The sequence below is a fragment of the Hylobates moloch genome, unplaced genomic scaffold, assembly GCF_009828535.3.
Source record: "Hylobates moloch isolate HMO894 unplaced genomic scaffold, HMol_V3 SCAFFOLD_6, whole genome shotgun sequence".
Taxonomy (NCBI): Eukaryota; Metazoa; Chordata; class Mammalia; order Primates; family Hylobatidae; genus Hylobates; species Hylobates moloch.
Window position 1 is genome coordinate 123808334 of NW_026652281.1, and position 19447 is coordinate 123827780.

The following is a 19447-nucleotide window of genomic DNA, read 5'->3' on the forward strand; positions in this document are numbered from 1 at the left end:
CTGCTTACTCATATGTGTTTTGGCTTACACTGAATATTCGGATGCATATACTAGGCATTCTATTTTAATACAAGAGGCAGGACAGCAGCTTGGGTTTTAGAGTCATAAAGACATGCACTCAAGTCCAAGCATTACCACTTACTGGCCGTCTAACCTAAGGCAAGTTCCTTAACTTCTCTGGCTTCAGCTATCACATCTCTACAATAAGGATAACACCAGCGCCTATGTTACAGGTTTATCTTGAAGATTAAATTAGCCAATGCATGCAAAATGTTCTTGGAACATTAGCATAAATGTTAGCTCCTCTTTTAATTCCAACTGAAGTGGTTCCTTTGGCTAACATGGAACTCGATTATCATCATGTTTCTGAACATTAGCCAAAAATATTAGCCAATGAGCAGAACAGAAACATCTCCAACCCTCATCCCCCAAAGGCGAAACATGTCAAAACACAAAGGCTTGTCAGTGAGGGTAGTGGCTAAATTCTCGTGGAGGGCTTTCTGATCCCATAACTGAAACCCCATGACACAGACAGATACAATCAGATAATGATGGCAATCAGTAATGATAGCAGAAATTATTATTTATTTTCATAAACACAGAGTATGTGCATCCCGCTGAGTTACAAACATCACATGCCAGCATTCACTTTCGGGGCAGTCAATCAATGAGAGATCTCAATATCCACCCGCCGAGGCAGGATGGGGAGGATTGAGTGAAGGTTGAGAAATTGCCCACACTGGAATGACACATTCACAAAGTTAATCTAATCCAGGAGCCGTTGGTGCCATTGCAAGCCTGTGAATATGGAATAGGCTTGATTGATTTTTCACTGCAGTAGCTAAACACGCCATTGTTACATGCAAGAAATGTAAGGAAAGGAAAGATGAAACCATAAAAGGATTGGATATGAAGCCCCCAGAGCAGCAATAAATCACAAAATGAAGTCTAAAACAATTAAAAATGGTAGAGGAAGGCTGTATCTATGTCCTAAGAGGCCTCAGTTATCAAAGCATATACTGAAAATTAAAACCTGGGGCAGTAAAGGCTGATCCTGACTCAACCAATAATTTGCGCTAAATCTGGCCTGGGGTTCCCCCTCCTCCCAGAATGAGTATCACGACATAGGTACCTCAGAGGGAGCAAGAAAGCCTAAAGGCTATGGACAGACAGAACGTGCTTCATTCCCAGTTCTGCCTCTTTCTAGCTGTGTGACCCTGATTAGATACCTGGCCCCTCAGAGCCAGTTACCCTCTTTTATAAATGGGATAATCACATCCACACCACTAGAAAGAAAGAAATGGCAATGCACATCCTGTATGCCTCAAAGGATCCTTGGGAGCATCAAATGAGATGCCCAACATGAAAGCCCATCTACCCTCCAGATGCATCATGGAAACTCCTTCCTAATCCCCTGTCTCCTTCCTTTGTGCTTCTTCTGAACTGCCATGGTTATCTTCTGTGCTTTTCTCAGGACAGTTATCCTTCTCCATGATTTCTCAAAGTGTGGTCCAGGGACCACCTGCACCAGAATCACCTGGGCATTTTCTGGGAGGGGACTTGTCAAAGATGTCATTTCTTAGAGTCCAACTCAAACTTTCTAAACCAGCATCCCTAGTGACGAGGCCAGAAATTATGTTCTAGGCAGAGTCCCCGGTGACCATGAGGCACACAGTCATTTAAGAACCAATGACTGAATTCATTTTATGTTTCAGCCACTTATAACTTTTCTCCTCCATGCCCCTTAAGGACAGAGAGTGTGTTTCATTCATCTTTGTAAGAGCCACACTTTGTAGTGCAGTACGGTGTGTAGCATAGTAGGCACTGAGATACAAAATACATGGAAAAGTCCTGTACATCAGATGTTGTCATCCTCATTGTTGTTTAAATCAAGTGCCATGCCATAAATAGTCCTAATAATAGTGAGGAACAGGAGCTCTGGGGTCAGACAGACCTGGACTCCATTCTTGGCTTCGCTGTTTACTATTTGCAAGGCCTTAAGCCAGTACTTACCTTTCTGAGCGTCTGTTTATACAGCTGTAAAATGGGCAGGATGCCTAAGTCACAGAATGATGATAAAGAAAGTACATTAAACAACTGCGCCCCAAGCCTGTCACTAAGAAGGGCTGAATATGCACAGTTGCTACTATTAGTAAACCTAAACTAGTAGTCTGTTTAATCAGTTCTCTAGGAAACAAATCAAGTAAACTGTTTCACTCAGAGGATCTCTCTTTTGGGAAAACTAGCTAGTCTTTTCAGTCAACCTGCCTAACCTCATGACCTTTTAGCAATGGTCCTCAGGAAGTCCTCATGCAAGAGTCAGAGCTGGTAAAACTGAATGCTAGTCAGCCAGTGTCTTAGATGGTGCCTATGGTTGTGTCCAAATCACCACCAATGGGATTTGCTAATATCAGGGTCATTTTAAGTGGGAAAAGTTTAGTTCTGGAGATTCACGAGACTGTGTGTGTCCTGCGCTGAGAGGAGGACAGAAGCAGTCATTGTGTAAATTATGATATCATTTGACCATTCCTCTAAAAATCAGTGCATCCCTTGTGTACCCACCCTGTGGCAGAAAAGCCTCTGCAGCCCTCACCCCCCACCTTCCATTCCATCAAAATCAAGTTCATATGTTAAAAGAGCTTTGATAAAAAGTTCTGAGAGACATCAATCAATAATAAAACATTCCTGCCCCATGGTCAGGAATTAATATTTTCTTAAAAAGCAGAGATGTAGAGAATAAGAACGAAAAACATCAGATTTGGAGTCATGTGGACTAGGTTTGAATTCCAGCTCTTCGATTTTCTAGCCATGAGATTTTGGGCAAACTTCTTGGCTACTCTAAAACTTGGTTTCCATTTCTGTGTAATCTGTTCACTTGACAGATATTTACTGAATGTCTACCATGTGCCATGGATTGTTCCAGGTGCCGGAGCTGCAGGAGAGAACAAAACAGAATCCCTGCTTTCATGGAGCTTACATTTTACTGGGGGTGATGAGGAGGCAGACAGCAAACAAAATGCTAGACAGTGACAAGAGCTAAGCAAAAAAGGGCAGAGAGAATGAATGGGAAAATGTGGGTGTGCTCTTTTCCATAGGATACCCTAGGAAGGCCCGATAGGAGCACTTGAGCAGAGACTGAGATGAAGAGGAGGCTATGGCTTCAAATGATCTGGAGAGAAAAATAGAACCTACCCAAGAGAGATATTATGAGGACTATGTGATATTAAGGATAAAAAATCTAGCACCTGGCACATAGTAAGCACTCAATAGATGGTTGCTATAATTATTTTTAATTGTTGTAAGGCATGTTTGAATAAAATCCATTAGAAAAATTGAATTCATCGCATCACCTTCATTTTGGGAAGGTTATGACAAGCCACAGCTTGGGAGCTCATACCTTCCAGACTCTGTATTTATAACAGGTAAAAATGCCGATTTCAACCTGGCCTAGGTTCCCAGGGCACTGGCAGCTGATAATAATGAGGAAAATAATACCTCCAGGCTCATCCTGCAGGGATAAGTATGCTAAGTGTGATTTCTCACCACCCAACTTCCATTTCAGGCTGATTAAGTCACTTTAACGGTGAGTTCCCATTACCTAGAAAGAGCTCTAAGGGTCTGTTACTCCTGGGCAGCAGGAGGTTGGGGAAGAAGGGCATGGAGGGTCTTGTGAAGTAAAACTGCATAGAGACCTCAAGGCCTTTGTTTCTCCATTCCTAAGGTCAGGCATCTGGAAAGTCAATGTGTAAGCGTGTGTATGTGTGTGTGTGTGTGGGGCGGGGACAGTGGTGGCGGGGGAGTGGGAGTGGGGGCAGGGAGAGAGAGGGAGAGAGAGAGAGAGAGAGAGAGAGAGAGTGCGATCGATTGATTAATCCCCTGACCTGGAATAATAATGGCACTAATTATTAATACAAACATTTCAAATGCCCAAATGTATATGTCTAAGTTTAAAAGCCTAACTCTTGATTTTTAGTCCCAGTCCTGGAATAACCAGTTGAGGGATACTGGGTAAGTCATTTTCCCTCTCTGAGGCTGCATGGGATTGAAGGGCTCAGGTCCCATAGCAAAGTAGATCAAGGCTTGGTTCTCAGCCCTGCATGATCTTGGGTATGCTACTTAACTGCTTGGAGCCTTATCTGTTAAATGGGCATTTTAACACCCTTTGAGGTAGCTAATGCAGATAGAGAGTGCAGCATGGTGCATGGGATATGGCAAATGATCAATAAGTGCTAGATACCAGCATTTTCACCTGCTAAATACCTATCCTGCCCTCCTCATTGGCTATTCTGAAGATGAATCAAGGGACTAGGTGAGAAAACGCTTTGTGATATAAATGGTACAACTGTAAGGAGTTATTATTAAATTATCACCATGATTATTGCTTTATGTTAAGTTATGATATTGAGCAGGGGATATAGTTTTCATAGACATGCTTCTCATAGGCTCTTTTGGTAACGAGATTGATTCTGAAAGGCTATCTTCTATGAAAGATATAGTCACATTCTTGCTTTGAAAAGCTGAGTCTCTCAGCCCTGAAACAGAACAGGTTCATTACACAGTGAGGATTAATTAGCTGTCGGGTATTATTAAATGTTCTCACTCTCAATACCCACATAGAACTGGAAACTATGAAAGTGAGCAAGAGGTAATCATAGTACAGGGAAGGGAAAAAAAGACACAATTGCTGGCAATGCACATTTCAAGAGGAGAGCGTGTTAGTAAGTTATAGTCTGATTAATATCACATCAGCTCATTCTCTGTTTGGAGTCATTGTTCTGAATCTAGTCTTCAGGGTTGCCTGCTTTTTTTTTCTTTTTTTTTTTTGGTTTAATTCCTTTTTTTTTTTTTTATTATACTTTAGGTTTTAGGGTACATGTGCACAATGTGCAGGTTTGTTACATATGTATCCATGTGCCATGTTGATTTCCTGCACCCATTAACTCGTCATTTAGCCTTAGGTATATCTCCTAATGCTGTCCCTCCCCCCTCCCCCCACCCCACAACAGTCCCCGGAGTGTGATGTTCCCCTTCCTGTGTCCATGAGTTCTCATTGTTCAATTCCCACCTATGAGTGAGAACATGCAGTGTTTGGTTTTTTGTCCTTGCGATAGTTTACTGAGAATGATGTTTTCCAATTTCATCCATGTCCCTACAAAGGACATGAACTCATCATTTTTTATGGCTGCATAGTATTCCATGGTGTATATGTGCCATATTTTCTTAATCCAGTCTATTGTTGTTGGACATTTGGGTTGGTTCCAAGTCTTTGCTATTGTGAATAGTGCCGCAATAAACATACGTGTGCATGTGTCTTTATAGCAGCATGATTTATAGTCCTTTGGGTATATACCCAGTAATGGGATGGCTGGGTCAAATGGTATTTCTAGTTCTAGATCCCTGAGGAATCACCACACTGACTAGAAATGGGGAAAGGATTCCCTATTTAATAAATGGTGCTGGGAAAACTGGCTAGCCATATGTAGAAAGCTGAAACTGGATCCCTTCCTTACACCTTATACAAAAATTAATTCAAGATGGATTAAAGACTTAAATGTTAGACCTAAAACCATTAAAATCCTACAAGAAAACCTAGGCAATACCATTCAGGACATAGGCGTGGGCAAGGACTTCATGTCTAAAACACCGAAAGCAATGGCAACAAAAGCCAAAATTGACAAATGGGATCTAATTAAACTAAAGAGCTTCTGCACAGCAAAAGAAACTACCATCAGAGTGAACAGGCAACCTACAGAATGGGAGAAAATTTTTGCAACCTACTCATCTGACAAAGGGCTAATATCCAGAATCTACAATGAACTCAAACAAATTTACAAGAAAAAAACAAACAACCCCATCAAAAAGTGGGCGAAGGACATGAACAGACACTTCTCAAAAGAAGACATTTATGCAGCCAAAAAACACATGAAGAAATGCTCATCATCACTGGCCATCAGAGAAATGCAAATCAAAACCACAGTGAGATACCATCTCACACCAGTTAGAATGGCCATCATTAAAAAATCAGGAAACAACAGGTGCTGGAGAGGATGTGGAGAAATAGGAACACATTTACACTGTTGGTGGGACTGTAAACTAGTTCAACCATTGTGGAAGTCAGTGTGCCTGCTTTTTTTTTCTTCTACCACTGGGATCAAAAAGAAAAGGAAGCTGGACTTTTCAGTGTTTAAAGAGTGCTGTGCTGTGGATGTTTACACTGAAATGCAGGATATTTGAAAGCCTAGAAAAGGAGAGGAGGTAAATACAGATACTGGTATTTATAATTATATAGCAAATATAACATGTCTCTCCAAATTATTTGAGAATTTTCAATTCTCAAATAATCAAAAAATAACAGAGGTTCATAAAAATGATAGCTCAAATGGGCCTTAGGGATGATAGAGTCCAGTGACCGCAGACCCCTTGTCTCAGCCACCAGGGGCAAGTGTTGTTGAAAATGCAGATTCCTCTGGGCCTCCTCTCTGGAGTGGGTCTCAGAAATCTACATTTCCCAGTCCTATGCTTGGCAGCTTAGAAACTAAGCTTGGAGGGAAGAAGTATGATTTGTCAGTTAGGCTGTTATGTTACACAGCTTGTTAGTAAGAAAGCGAGAAACAGAGTTGGAATTTTCCAACTCCCAGCCACACCCCAGGGCCTCCTTCTCTGTTTCATCTGAAGTCCACTTCATTGGCATCACTGGCGTGGCATGGGGAGGATCTCTGCTCTCGTGGAAACTGAATAGGCCTTCTCTGCTCTTTATCATACGGATGGAATTCTCCCAGGGGTTAAGTACAGATATATGAAATCCCATAGGATGCCATGGACAGCGGGATTCCACAGTGGGGTCTACAGATGTCATCTGAGAAATTCCATCCACATAGCAAACAAGGGCAAGGTAAAGTCTGGGCAGAAGTTCACGGTATAAACTCTAAGTGGCACTTAATCCAGTTGTTTTCCCCATAAGATTGCCATGTCTCGAGGGGCAAAGGACAGTCTTATTCTTGTTATATTGCCAGTACGGTTGCCACTTAGTAAATCTCAGTGAGTAGTTTGAAGAATAAATACAACAGTATAAAAAGTATAAAAAGGAAAATAACTGAATTGTCTCGTATATATATAGGCCAACTATCAGTAAGGGGTAATAATAGCCATGATGATGATGATGTTATTAATACTAAAACAACAGAAGGGAACTAACATTATTGAGTGCTTTTTGTGAGCCAGCACTACACAGGCTAAGCTGTTTGTTACACAAAATAACTTATTGAATCCTCACAACAATTCCAGGAAGCAGTGACTATCATCATCCCCGTTATACAGATGAGACATTGGAGGCACAAGGTGTTCAAATATAGCCACATGCCACATGATGTTTTGGTCAATAACACTGGTTCCATAAGATTATAATACTGTATTTGTACTGTGCCTTTTCTATGTTTAAATATGTTTAGATACACAAATACCACTGTGTTATAATTGCTTACAGTATTCAACACGGGAACATGCGTACAGGCTCGTAGCCAAGGAGCAACAGGCTATACAATGTAGTCTAGGTATGTAGTAGGCTATACCATCTAGGTTTGCATAAGTATACTCTATGATGTTTTCACAACAATGAAGTCACCCAATGATGCATTTCTCAGAATATATTCCCATCATTAAGTGATACATGACTGTCATATGCCCAAGGTCACCAGTGGAAAGTAATGGAGCCAGAATTCTAACCAGGCTGGACTGACTCAACAATAATACTCTTCACTACTCTACTTTCCAGCCTCCAAAACCCCTGCACATTCAGAGCATCAAGGCTGGATTTATGCCAAGTCCACCCAGTCTGATAAGGTGGACTTACATGGCGGTTCTGCAGACTTGAAGGCATAGGCTAATGAGAGGAAACAGAGTCGCCAATGCTTGTGAGCTCAGAAGCAGCTCAACTGAAGACCATGTGCCCATTAGTACAGGGTAAACATCTAATAGTCTAGCAAGGTGGTCAGCACAGAGTCTATATTCAAAAAGTAACTGCTGAATAAGCAGATGTATCAATAAATGAATTATTAAACAAATAAACAAGTGAGCTAATCAAGCATACAATGACCATCTCATTTTGGCTTTCAAACATAGGGCAAGAACCTCTTTTCCTCACATCTACTTCACTGTCTCCCTTCTTACTTTTGGTCTTTAGCAGAGCTGCTGGTGTCTGAAATCACATATTTTACACAGTTTTACAAGTCCGTTGGAGTTAGGGCTATCCCAACATGTGCCTGCTTTACTGCTCACATTGAACATGTTCATAACTGAGCTCATGATCCAGTCCTAAACCACTCTACCTTACATCTACAGACCCTTCCCTTAAAAGTGCGCTTTGAGAAATCCGTTTTTAATGCCACTTTCCTGTGAGAACTTTTCTGGTCTCCAAAAACCACAGCTAATTTCTTCCTCCTTTGATCAAATTGCAACCCTCCAACACTTTCTCAATGCATTTATCTTACTATATTTAGTGCCATAGTCATTTGTATATTAGTCTTACAAATCCTCTTTATCAGACTATGTATTTCTGAGGAACAGGAAGGAAGCCACTCAGACTGAGTAGAGATCATATATTGAGGATCATAGAGGAAGGGTTTTCCATCCTTCTTGCATTAATTCCTCATAAGTCCACGAGCAGTAGGTACTGTGTTCACTGTTTTGCAGATGGAGAAACTAAAATTAATTTGCATGCTGAAAGCTCAAAAAGGTTAAATGACTATTGGGAAATTTGGGTAAGTGGCAGAATTTGAAGCCAGGTCTGTTAGATTATTAAGTTTGTGTTCTGAATCACAAGACTGCAACTTGCCATCTGGGTTCTCATCCCTGTACCTTGAGTACAGAAGGTGCTCAAGACATTTTAGATAACGTGAACAACAGAGGCTAAGATTATAGTAACGTCTGGCAGTGGCCATGTGGGCAAGTCTTCTGGGACAAAAGGAAAAGCATGGATTTGTAGTCATTAGAAGGCTTGGCACCTTTCCTGCTTCTCCATCTGCCACCAGAGAGAGACTGGGGTAGGCTGAGTCTCTGCCTACGTTCCCTCACTGGCCCATTATAGTTGCAACTTACAGTAACAACCAGCACGTGGCCAACCTTAGGAGACCTGCCCCTGACCGTGGTGGCCAGGGCAGCCGTTTGCACTCACCCGCAGGGTTGTGATGGTGGCAGGATCCCGGAGCCGGCCCTCCTCATCTTTCAGATTGTAGCCTTCTGGCCTCTTGTCACGCTCGCTGACCTTCCACAGCTTCACAGTTTTATCTGTAGTGGGCAACCAGATTAAGTCAGAATTATAGTGAAAAGCAAGCTTATGAGGGAGTTTTCCTGGGGGCAGTGGGGAGAGGAAGAGATAAGGATGGATAGAATTGCTACAGAAGCTGGCTCATGTAAAGGGTTACCATGCATAAATCCCATGTCATTTGAAGGCAGAGCTCATATTTCAAAACAAAAACATACATTATGCTGGGACAAATGGATTTGCCTGACACTGGGCTCTTAAATCTATAGCTTATACCTTAATTTAGCTCATTCAATAAAAGCATTTATTGAACATTGAATAATAAGAATGCGACATACACAGAGTTTACAATGTAACTAAGAATTTTACATGAAAAATTGGTTTAACAGTCATAACTCTGGAAGTAGGTGCTATTATCTCTATTTGAGCATCTCACCTCACTGACACATTGTCCTTATCATGTCCTAAAAGGCCCTTCATGACCTGCCCTCTCCACTTTCTCCATCTTTCTGACCTCCCTGTCCACCCTCTCCCTGCTCACTCACTGTGCTCCTGCCACGTGGCTTCCCTACTGTTCCAGGTACACATTAAGCTCACTAAGCCTCAGGGCCTTTGCACTTGCTGTTTCTTCTGCCAGGAAAGCCCTTTGCCCTCTTTTTCACATAATTTGCTCCTTTACTTTTCTCTTGCGTTTGCATCCCAACCTTAGAGAGGCTTATGTAAAACCTACCTAAAAAATGCTATCTTCAGAACCATTCTCTATCTCCTCTCTCCTGCTTTATTTTTCTTCATAATACTTTTTACTACCAGACAATTGATTATTTATCAAATAACTATCTGTCTCTTTCACTAGAGTGTAAAACTGTTGAAGGTAGGGATTCTATCTATCTTGTTTATCACGGTACCACCAGCACCCAGAACAGTGCCTGGCACACAGTAGCTGCTCAATAAACATTAGTAGGGCAAATGAACAAATCTCATCTACCTGCATAGGGCATATTTCTAGCAATATTCAGGGAAATAAAATGGTAAGGAGATACACTGAAATACTCCTTTCCTTTTGCTTCCTCTATGGAGTCTCCAGCTGGAAACTACCTTTCTCACCTTTGTACTGCCCCAGCACTTTATATGACTTGATGACACCTGGCATTCTCCATAGCATTAAAACAGAGAATTCCTATCCCTAACAGAACTCCCATAAGAACTCCCATCCCAGATGTGTCATGCAGGCCAAGGAAATGAGTAAAAAGTGCTAAAGGATCTGTGGAGCTGGAATGGCATGCCCTACATGCAGGCTTTTAATTTTTTTTTTTTTTTTTTTCCTGAGATGGAGTCTCGCATTTTCACCCGGGCTGGAGTGCAGTGGCACAATCTCAGCTCACTGCAAGCTCTGCCTCCTGGGTTCATGACATTCTCCTGCCTCAGCCTCCCGAGTAGCTGGGACTACAGGTGCCCGCCACCATGCCTGGCTAATTTTTTTGTATTTTTTAGTAGAGACGGGGTTTCACCGTGTTAGCCAGGATGGTCTCAATCTCCTGACCTCATGATCCGCCCGCCTCAGCCTCCCAAAGTGCTGGGATTACAGGTGTGAGCCACCATGCCCGGCCTAATTCTATTATTTAAAGAGACAAGATCAGGCAAACAAATCATGTCTGCTGGCCACATGCCTTGGTGGGCTTTCCTTATCAGATCCAGTGTACATTTTTTACACTTGTTTTAACATATCTTTTTGAAGGCAGAAACTTGGTTGCCTTCTTTGTATCTTCCTCTGTGCTGCACAAGGTAGGGTTTGGAATTAGACAACCTTGGGCCCAATCCCCACTCTGACGCCAGTCACATGGCCAAGGATGGGGATTCCCACACAGTAGGTACATAACCCTTCCTCCCTTCTCTCCCTCCTTCCCTCCCTCCTTTTTTTCCTTCCTTTCCTTCCTCTCTTTCTTCCCTTCCTCTCTTCTTCTTCTTCTTTTAAATTGAGATAGTGTCTCACTCTGTTGCCTAGGCTGGAGTGCATTGGCGTGATCGTGGCTCACTGCAGCCTCGACTTCCTGGGCTCAGGTGATACTCTCATCTCAGCCTCCGGAGTAGCTAGGATCGCAGTCACATGCCACCATGCCCAGTGAATTTTTGTATTTTTTATAGAGACGTGGTTTTGTCATGTTGCCCAGGCTGATCTCAAACTCCCAGGCTCAAGCAGTCTGCCCACCTTTGCCTCTCAAAGTGCTGGGGTTACAGGCATGAGCCACCGCACCCGACCATAACTAGCATTTCTTTTTTTTTTTTTTTTTTTTTGAGACGGAGTCTCACTCTGTCACCCAGGCTGGAGTGCAGTGGCGCGATCTCGGCTCACTGCAAGCTCCGCCTCCCGGGTTCAACGCCATTCTCCTGCCTCAGCCTCTCCGAGTAGCTGAGACTACAGGCGCCCGCCACCACGCCCGGCTAATTTTTTGTATTTTTAGTAGAGACGGGGTTTCACCGTGGTCTCGATCTCCTGACCTCGTGATCCGCCCGCCTCGGCCTCCCAAAGTGCTGGGATTACAAGCGTGAGCCACAGCGCCCGGCCCATAACTAGTATTTCTTAAGCAACAAATAGGATTGCCAGATTTAGCAAGTACAGAACACCCAGTTAAGTTTGAATTTCAGATAAGCAAAAAATAATTTAGTATGAGTATATCCCACACAGTTCAATGTTACAAAGAAAGATGGTGCCTCAGTTTCTTTATTTGTAAACTGGGGAAACAGTAGCTTCCTCATGGGGATCTGATGAGGATTAAATAAATCACAGCATGGAGAGTGTTTAACACAGTATTAGTCTTCTAATAATGGTCCACAAATGACAGCTTTTATTAGAATTAGCAAATTGGGCAACTGTTCTGCCATAATAACATGTTGCTCTGACAGCTTTAGCTTCAACCCTCAATGATGTCAGCACATCCTATTTCTTCTCTGTAACACTGTCAGGGGGGAAAAGCCATCCCTCTGGGAATTCCTTCCTCTTTTGCCCCTTGCTTCATTCCTCCACTTCTCCTCACCTGACTTTTTGCCACCACCTCCCACTTCTCATGCCTTTGGGTGGACAGATCTTCTAAGCAGGAGATGTGGATCACAGTACCATTGCGCCTTGAAGCTGCCAGAAACAAATGCTTTGTTCTTGGAGGTCTTAATGCACCACATTGTGAAGTGGGCTTTCAGCAGCAAATAAGTGCCCCATTTTCTTGTATCTGGGCATCATTTGGGCTGCTCATGTCTGACACACTGGCAAGGCTGCTAAGTGTATGATTTGTGCGCTCTGAGTTGTGCAGTCACCCTGGCTTGTGCTGGAGCAAAAGGAGATCCTGCTGCATACCGAACTGCTTTTTAGGGTGAGAAAATGAACATGGGCCGTATTTATACAGTCACGTGATTGGCTCTTGATCAGCTGTGGCTTAGAACATCCCCAAAATTTTAATACCAAATATTTTTTGTTGCATGGCTTTGGAATGTATCCCGTCCCATTTGCAAAGTTAACATCGTGTATTTTTCTTATCATGAATGATAAATTGCTATACAGAGAAACAGAGAAATCATGGGAATAACATGAATAAAAATCACCTACAACCTCTCCAGTCAGGGACGATCATCAACACTTTGCATAAATCCTTATAGTACTTTTTCTATGTACTTTGGGGGGAGAATAAAAATCTATAATATTGCATATATAGATTTTGTATTTTCTCATTTTATTTTCTTTTTATTATACAAGTGGTACATGGAATGTTTATTGAAATAATCATAAAGCTAAAAAAAAACTCCCTTAATTCCACTAGACAGAGATACCTATTATACAAATTTTGTGATTTTTTTATATTTATGTATACAATTATGTAACTTTTTAGTAAACATAATATGGCATACTTAGTTTATAGTATGCATTTGCCTAATCATATTTATCTATACCAACATCTATCCCTGCAAATATATTTATAGGGATAGAATATATTATGTATACTATAACATATTGTATATATGATTTATAATAGTGATAATTTGTTAAAAGCTAAAGTACTAATAGTAGGAGGCTTACTAGTAAACTAGAGAAGAATCACACAAGGAAATACTATGTGGTCATTATGGTATTTTAGAATATTTAACAATTGGGAAGATATTCCTATTATTAAGTGTTATATTAATAAAAACCTAGTTACAAAAGAGTTTGCAGAATATATCATATTTCTGTTAAGAAACAAATTTATTCGTATCTTTTTGCTTTTTTCTTTAAAAGACTTAACAGTGGTTCTCTCTGGATGGGAACACTTTTATTATTTTTGTTTTTCTGTATATTTTTTTTTCAATGAACATGTACTAATTTCATAGTGAGAAAAACAAATTCAGTATACCCCCCTTCTCATTATAGGTATTGAAGTGGAAGCAGAAAATGAGGTAAAACAATGTGTTTTTATGTGGTAAATAATTTGAGAGTCTAGATTCACAATTGAATGTTGGTTTTATTTTTTATTGAAATTGTAAAGTTGAAAATATATTCTAGCAGAAAGTAAAAATTGTTCCTAACTATAATAAGATAAGCAGTATATTTTCTTAAAGATAATTGATGGTGAATTCAATCCAATTCCCCATGGTTGGGTTGCCTGGAGTCATTCTTGACTTTATTATCACACTTTTTTTCTTGACTCAGTATCTTGATGCTTTGTGAATAAAAAAGTCTAAGGAACATGTGGCTGTTAATATGAGTAATGACTTTTTCTTTCTTCTTGCTGGTTCTCTGAGTAGTTTATCATCACTTGTGGCAGCTTTTAAACACAATCTTATCATCTATCTTCATTTTCTCTTTTGTACAGTAGTTCCAATTGTCTTCCATTAATTTTTGCATGTTAACCTATTTGGCCTAAGGGGGATTTTCAACCTCAATATTAGTATAAAAAAGAAAATTACATAAGAACATGGGAATTTTTCTTAGAAGAATCATTTTGAGATGCTGTTGGCATATGAAACAGTATCCCAAATGGGAAGATAATATCCTTGTTAATCAAAAAACTATTTAAAAACTCAATTAACAGAATATTATGCTATATAATTAATCTTCATTGCATTTCACTGACTTTTTCCCATCCCCCCAACAAAGTAGTTAATAAGTCCTTGAGTTTTTTTTTTTTTTTTTTTTTTTTTGAGATGGAGTCTTGCTCTGTCACCCAGGGTACAGTGCAGTGGAGTGATCTCGGCTGACTCCAAGCTCCGCCTCCTGGATTCATGCCATTCTCCGGCCTCAGCCTCCCGAGTAGCCGAGTAGCCGGGACTACAGGTGCCCGCCAGCAGACCCGGCTAATTTTTTTGTATTTTTAGTAGGGACGGGGTTTCACCGTGTTAGCCAGGATGGTCTCGATCTCCCGACCTCATGATCTGCCCGCCTCGGCCTCCCAAAGTGCTGGGATTACAGGCGTGAGCCACTGCGCCTCGCCAAGTCTTTGAGTTTTAAATGCAATAATCAATAGGCTAAATTTGGAATATAAAGTGAGTTAGCTATAGAAGACAGTCAGACATTTTTCCTCTGCCTGAAGTAATTAAGTCAAAATCATCAGAAGTCTCTTTTATTCCGAGTAGTGTTGAATCTGCAAAGCCTGTTAGTGAAACTTAAATAGCAAAATTAAAAGGAAAGAAATTGAAACAAATTTATGTGGTTTGGCTTCCAAGAAATTAGGATTGCAAAATGTAAACAGAACAATAAATATAGTTATGAGAAAGAATCAAACTACTTGGAATCTGGAAAAACAGATGAGTAGAGATCTGGTCATGAGGAAACGAGATATGCTTGGATAACCCTAAACCAGCTGCATCCGAATTGTCATTTTTTAGACTTCTATGTTGGCTTTATATTTGAGAGATTTGAGGTTCAAATGCATTAAATAACTTCCCCCCTTTTTCCATAAGAATAATATGAGACTCATTATAAAAACTTCACAAATTAAAATGACAAAAGGAACAAATTGACGTTACCCATACTGCACAAAAATTAATCATAATGAACTTTATGTTGTATTTCCTTCCAGTCTTTAAAAATATTCATGTATGTTTGATCACATTATTGACATTGTATTTTTTCACTTGAAAGATGAACATTTCCCTTTCTTTTTAAATCCCTTGCTTCTTGCTTCTCAATTTAAATTAAAATGTATATTCCTCATGGACTCACATATGAGATAAAATGAATCATTCTCCAACTCATTTTCTTGGGAGAGGGTGTTTAATTTTTAAATACGAATCCTCTTAATTGTTATGCTATTCAATTAGCACCCTTTAACATGTGACTTTATGCCAAGTTGTTTTGAGCTTAGATGGCTTCTTTTAGCAAGGATTTAAGAACCTGGAGATTAGGTAATTCCACTGTATAAAGACTTACCCAGTGATTATGTAATTTGTCTTTCTATTCAATATCCAACATCCTCTCTCTCTGACCTATTTATGTCAACTCCTCCTCATCCAACAAATGGTGTTAAATATGGAGGGAGATAGGGAAAGAAACCCTTTCTTGATCAGTTTTTTAATAAAGTCCCTATCTCTTCTTGCCTTGTGCTCCTATCTTAGAACTTAATTTTTGTCAGAGAGACACACAGCCATCTGCTTTACAGACCCTAAAATATATTCAGGGATTAATAACTTCTATTCAATATGCCAACCTCACAGAGACAGCATGTTGAGTTTCCTGAAATGTATTCCCAGAATAACATTCAGTGAATCTTAAGACAGGAAGTCACATTCCAAAAAACACCTGCAAATAATCTGCAATAGTTGAAAACTGCAGATAATGGGTCTCACATAATTGGGTCATAAATTTAATATTTTAAAAAACAATAGTTACTATTTATTGAGGGCCTAATCTTTGTGTGCCAGGCACTCTGCTAAGCATCTTGCAAATGTTATTTCTAAGTTTTTCAACAGCCCACACAGTTCAAAGGAAAATTGAGGATAAGAGAGATTGAAGTATATAGTTTGGCCGACTGTATCTCTGAAAATACCAAACAGGAAAAATCACTTCCACCTACCATTAGTAGACAGAAGAAAGTAAGCTGCATTCTGCTGGGGGAGCCATCTTATTTTATTGATTTTTTCTTCTATTTCTAAACTCTTCAGGTAATCGAACTCGGGTTCATGGCTCTGGAATGTGCTATAAACATTGTATTCACCCCTACGATGAACCTGATTTTTACTCTGTAGGAAAGGAAAAAAATAGACAAAAGATTAAATCACAGTAGCTAACTGTAAAACTCGCCAACTCTTTCTTTTCCAGTAGTCATTGAGGGTGGGATGAGGGTAGGGGCCATGATAGTCACTAGCACCTCTGAAAAAAAAAAAATATATATATATATATATATATATATAATTATACACATGAACTTCTGTACTATCATATAGTATACATAATACATACATAGAAATATATTAAAATAGAACAAAATTTTAAAATCAATATAAATAGAAGTTCTAATATTTTCTTTTTGCATCCTAACAGATGCTGCAGTCACCCTTTGGAGTGAGCCATCCCACAGTGGCATTCGTAAATACTTACGTGGACCCCTTAAAGAGAGCACAAAGTTGTAGCATCTGTGACTTTCACTGGCCTTTTAAGATCTCACCTGATTCTCATGAAATCTCTGAGGTAGGTGGGGCAAGGAAATGGACAAAAGAGGCTCAGATATTAAATGACTTTCCCTAGGTCTCACAGCTCATAAGGAGCAGATTTGGGCATCAGATATGCCCCTGCTCCTTTTTTTTTTTTTTTCTTTCCAACATGAGTGACAAAGCAGACAGGAGCTCAGGGATGCTACCTGCATCATTAAGGAATGATGAGACTTTACCTCTTGGCTTTCCTCTAGCACTGATTATGCAATGAGCAAACAGCAGGGACTACATATATGATGAGAGAATTAAACACAAGGGCAAGGGTCTGCAGAAACAGGAAGAAAAAGAAGAAAGGAAGAGAGGAGAAAAAAACAGGATGTGAAAGAAAGAAGGAGAAGAGGAGGAAAGCGGAAAGGGAAGTTTTATTTAAGGTATTTTAGGTCCTTATTACCAAGAGCTTCAAAAAGCAGGCTTTGAAAAACTCAAAAATACAAATATGAGTCTTATTAAACATTTGTCACAAAATCCTGACTCTTAATAAAAGGGTTAATTTCCAAATGTATGTTTCTAGGTGGATATAAAATATCCAAACCCAAATCTCAACTTACTGAGCAGTGAGAGTGCTGAACCCTGGGTGTGTAATGTATTTGTGCGGACTCTCTGGGTGTGTGCCTCCTGAGAATTCACTCCTGGAGCTCACCCACTGATGTCAAAAGCAGGTCTGCCCTAGATGATGTCACTGGGTTTGTTTCTCATTTTAGTCCCAAGACTGGCCACAAAGCTTAACGCTTAACTGCAGGTTCGTTATCCTCATTGACATTTATTTTTTATTGAACAAAACTACCCTGCTTTAGAAAATGTGTCCCCCATCATTCTATTAATGAATCAGGCTTCCCAACTATTTCACTAAATTAAAATAGGTGAAACCTATAAATAGCTAACGGAAAATGTAGAGCAGAATATTACTGGCAACATGCTGCCTTGGGTAATTTATGCTAAATAGCTCCTCTGGTTCCTCTTTACCATCACTGCGAACCTAATTGGTTTTTTTTTTTTTTTTGAGAAAAAGCTGGAAAAGGAGGTTTGAAAATGAGTGTTCAAAAGACTTTAAATGCTGACATACTTGGTACTATCCTGCTCATTTGCAGAGAGAGCCAGTCCACCTTAACAATACATTTATAAGGGTGTTGATTTGCTACCATCCAAATCAGACTGTCAAGTGTGTGTAGTATGTGCCAGACCAATTAGCACTAGGCAGCTCTGGAAAAGTAGGAAATATTCCAGGTCACGAAGAGCTATTAGTTTCTACTTGCCAACCACATTTTCGTGTTTCCAGGGCCAATGGAATAGGCTAGATGCCTGATTTAATGCTGAACACTTGAATTTATATGGAACCCCAAGGGATTACGATGCCCTTATAGAAATTAATTGCAAATAATGTGCAATTACCAAATATATCACCTCTAAATGAGGCTTTCCTTTTTTGAGGGGAGGTGTACCGCAAATGGCTTTGAGGCACAAAGCAGGCTTTAAATTGCTAGGGAAGTCTCTTGTGAAACCTTCCTCTCACACTGGGCCTCCCTCATGCTTCCCAAGTGCCTGGTGAATCTCAGAGGCAGGCAGTGGCAGATGGGAGAGTTACTAGAACACAGACTGGCCTGCTGGAAGCTCCAAGACCATGCCAGGGGAGACCAAGGAAATCAAACTGGGCCATAATTCCATTCTGACAAATAGAAGCAGACACCAAAAAACTCAATTTATATGAAAAAGAGAAACAATTCCTAGTGGAACCCATGTCTCAGGAAGAAATGGGTTTATGAGAGTCACTGGAAGTTAGAACTCCTGCTCAGAAATGGTTCTATATGCAGCACTCAGCTCCAGGGGCCTCTGTGTCACCTACAGTGATACTGCGATGTGTGTCATATGCTTTCTCAGATGCCAGTTTGTGGCCTTTTACTCCCTTTGGTGAGGCAAGCTATCATTTTTTTCTCTCCTGTCCCAAGTCGTCCTCTTCACATCTGTTGGCAAATAAACTATGTTTTTTTTCCTCCTACATATTCTGGCAGCACCTGAAATCAAGGAAGACTGAATTTCAATGGCTCTATGACAGATCCCACTGAAAAAGGAGGAGTTACGCTCAACAAGCACCCATGGAATTTTGCAGGTCAGGCGAGAAGTGAAGTTGTTTTGCAGGTGTAACATCCAGGAGTAGAAAGATAAGGCCATGCCCAGAAAGGCTTTCTTTTACAGGGCTTTTATGAGTCTGAATGTATAACTGTTGATGTTAATGACTTTTTGGCAGTTTTTAGTTTTCGAGCAAAGCATCAAGGTTAAGGGCGACACGTAAGGATTAAGGAACAGTAGGAGGCCTCCTTTAAAAAGTGAAGAAAATGGGCATTTTGCATTCACCACCACTTACCTCCTGCTCTCGTTGAAATATTACAACCCGACCCCCCTTGTCCCCTGTCGCTAGTAATTCTCCCGTGTGGTTGAATTCTACCGTAGAGATAATGTCAGCTGCAAAGAAGAAGACAAAGGCAATTTAAGTAACTGCACACTTACTTTGAAAGGATAGAT

General features: G+C 40.4%; 1 protein-coding gene across 16 annotated transcripts in view; it reads right to left on the reverse strand.

The window, feature by feature from the left end:
* The window catches only part of PPP2R2B (protein phosphatase 2 regulatory subunit Bbeta), a 503044-nt gene that overhangs the window by 92261 nt on the left and 391336 nt on the right, over positions 1 to 19447 (reverse strand). For all 16 annotated transcript variants that reach the window (XM_032158260.2, XM_032158258.2, XM_032158257.2 and 13 more), the window contains 3 exons: positions 19290 to 19387; positions 16294 to 16459; positions 9170 to 9282 (listed from right to left, as the gene is read on the reverse strand). In XM_032158260.2, coding sequence (XP_032014151.1) covers positions 9170 to 9282; positions 16294 to 16459; positions 19290 to 19387 — 377 coding nt within the window. The remainder of the gene's footprint in view (positions 1 to 9169; positions 9283 to 16293; positions 16460 to 19289; positions 19388 to 19447) is intronic.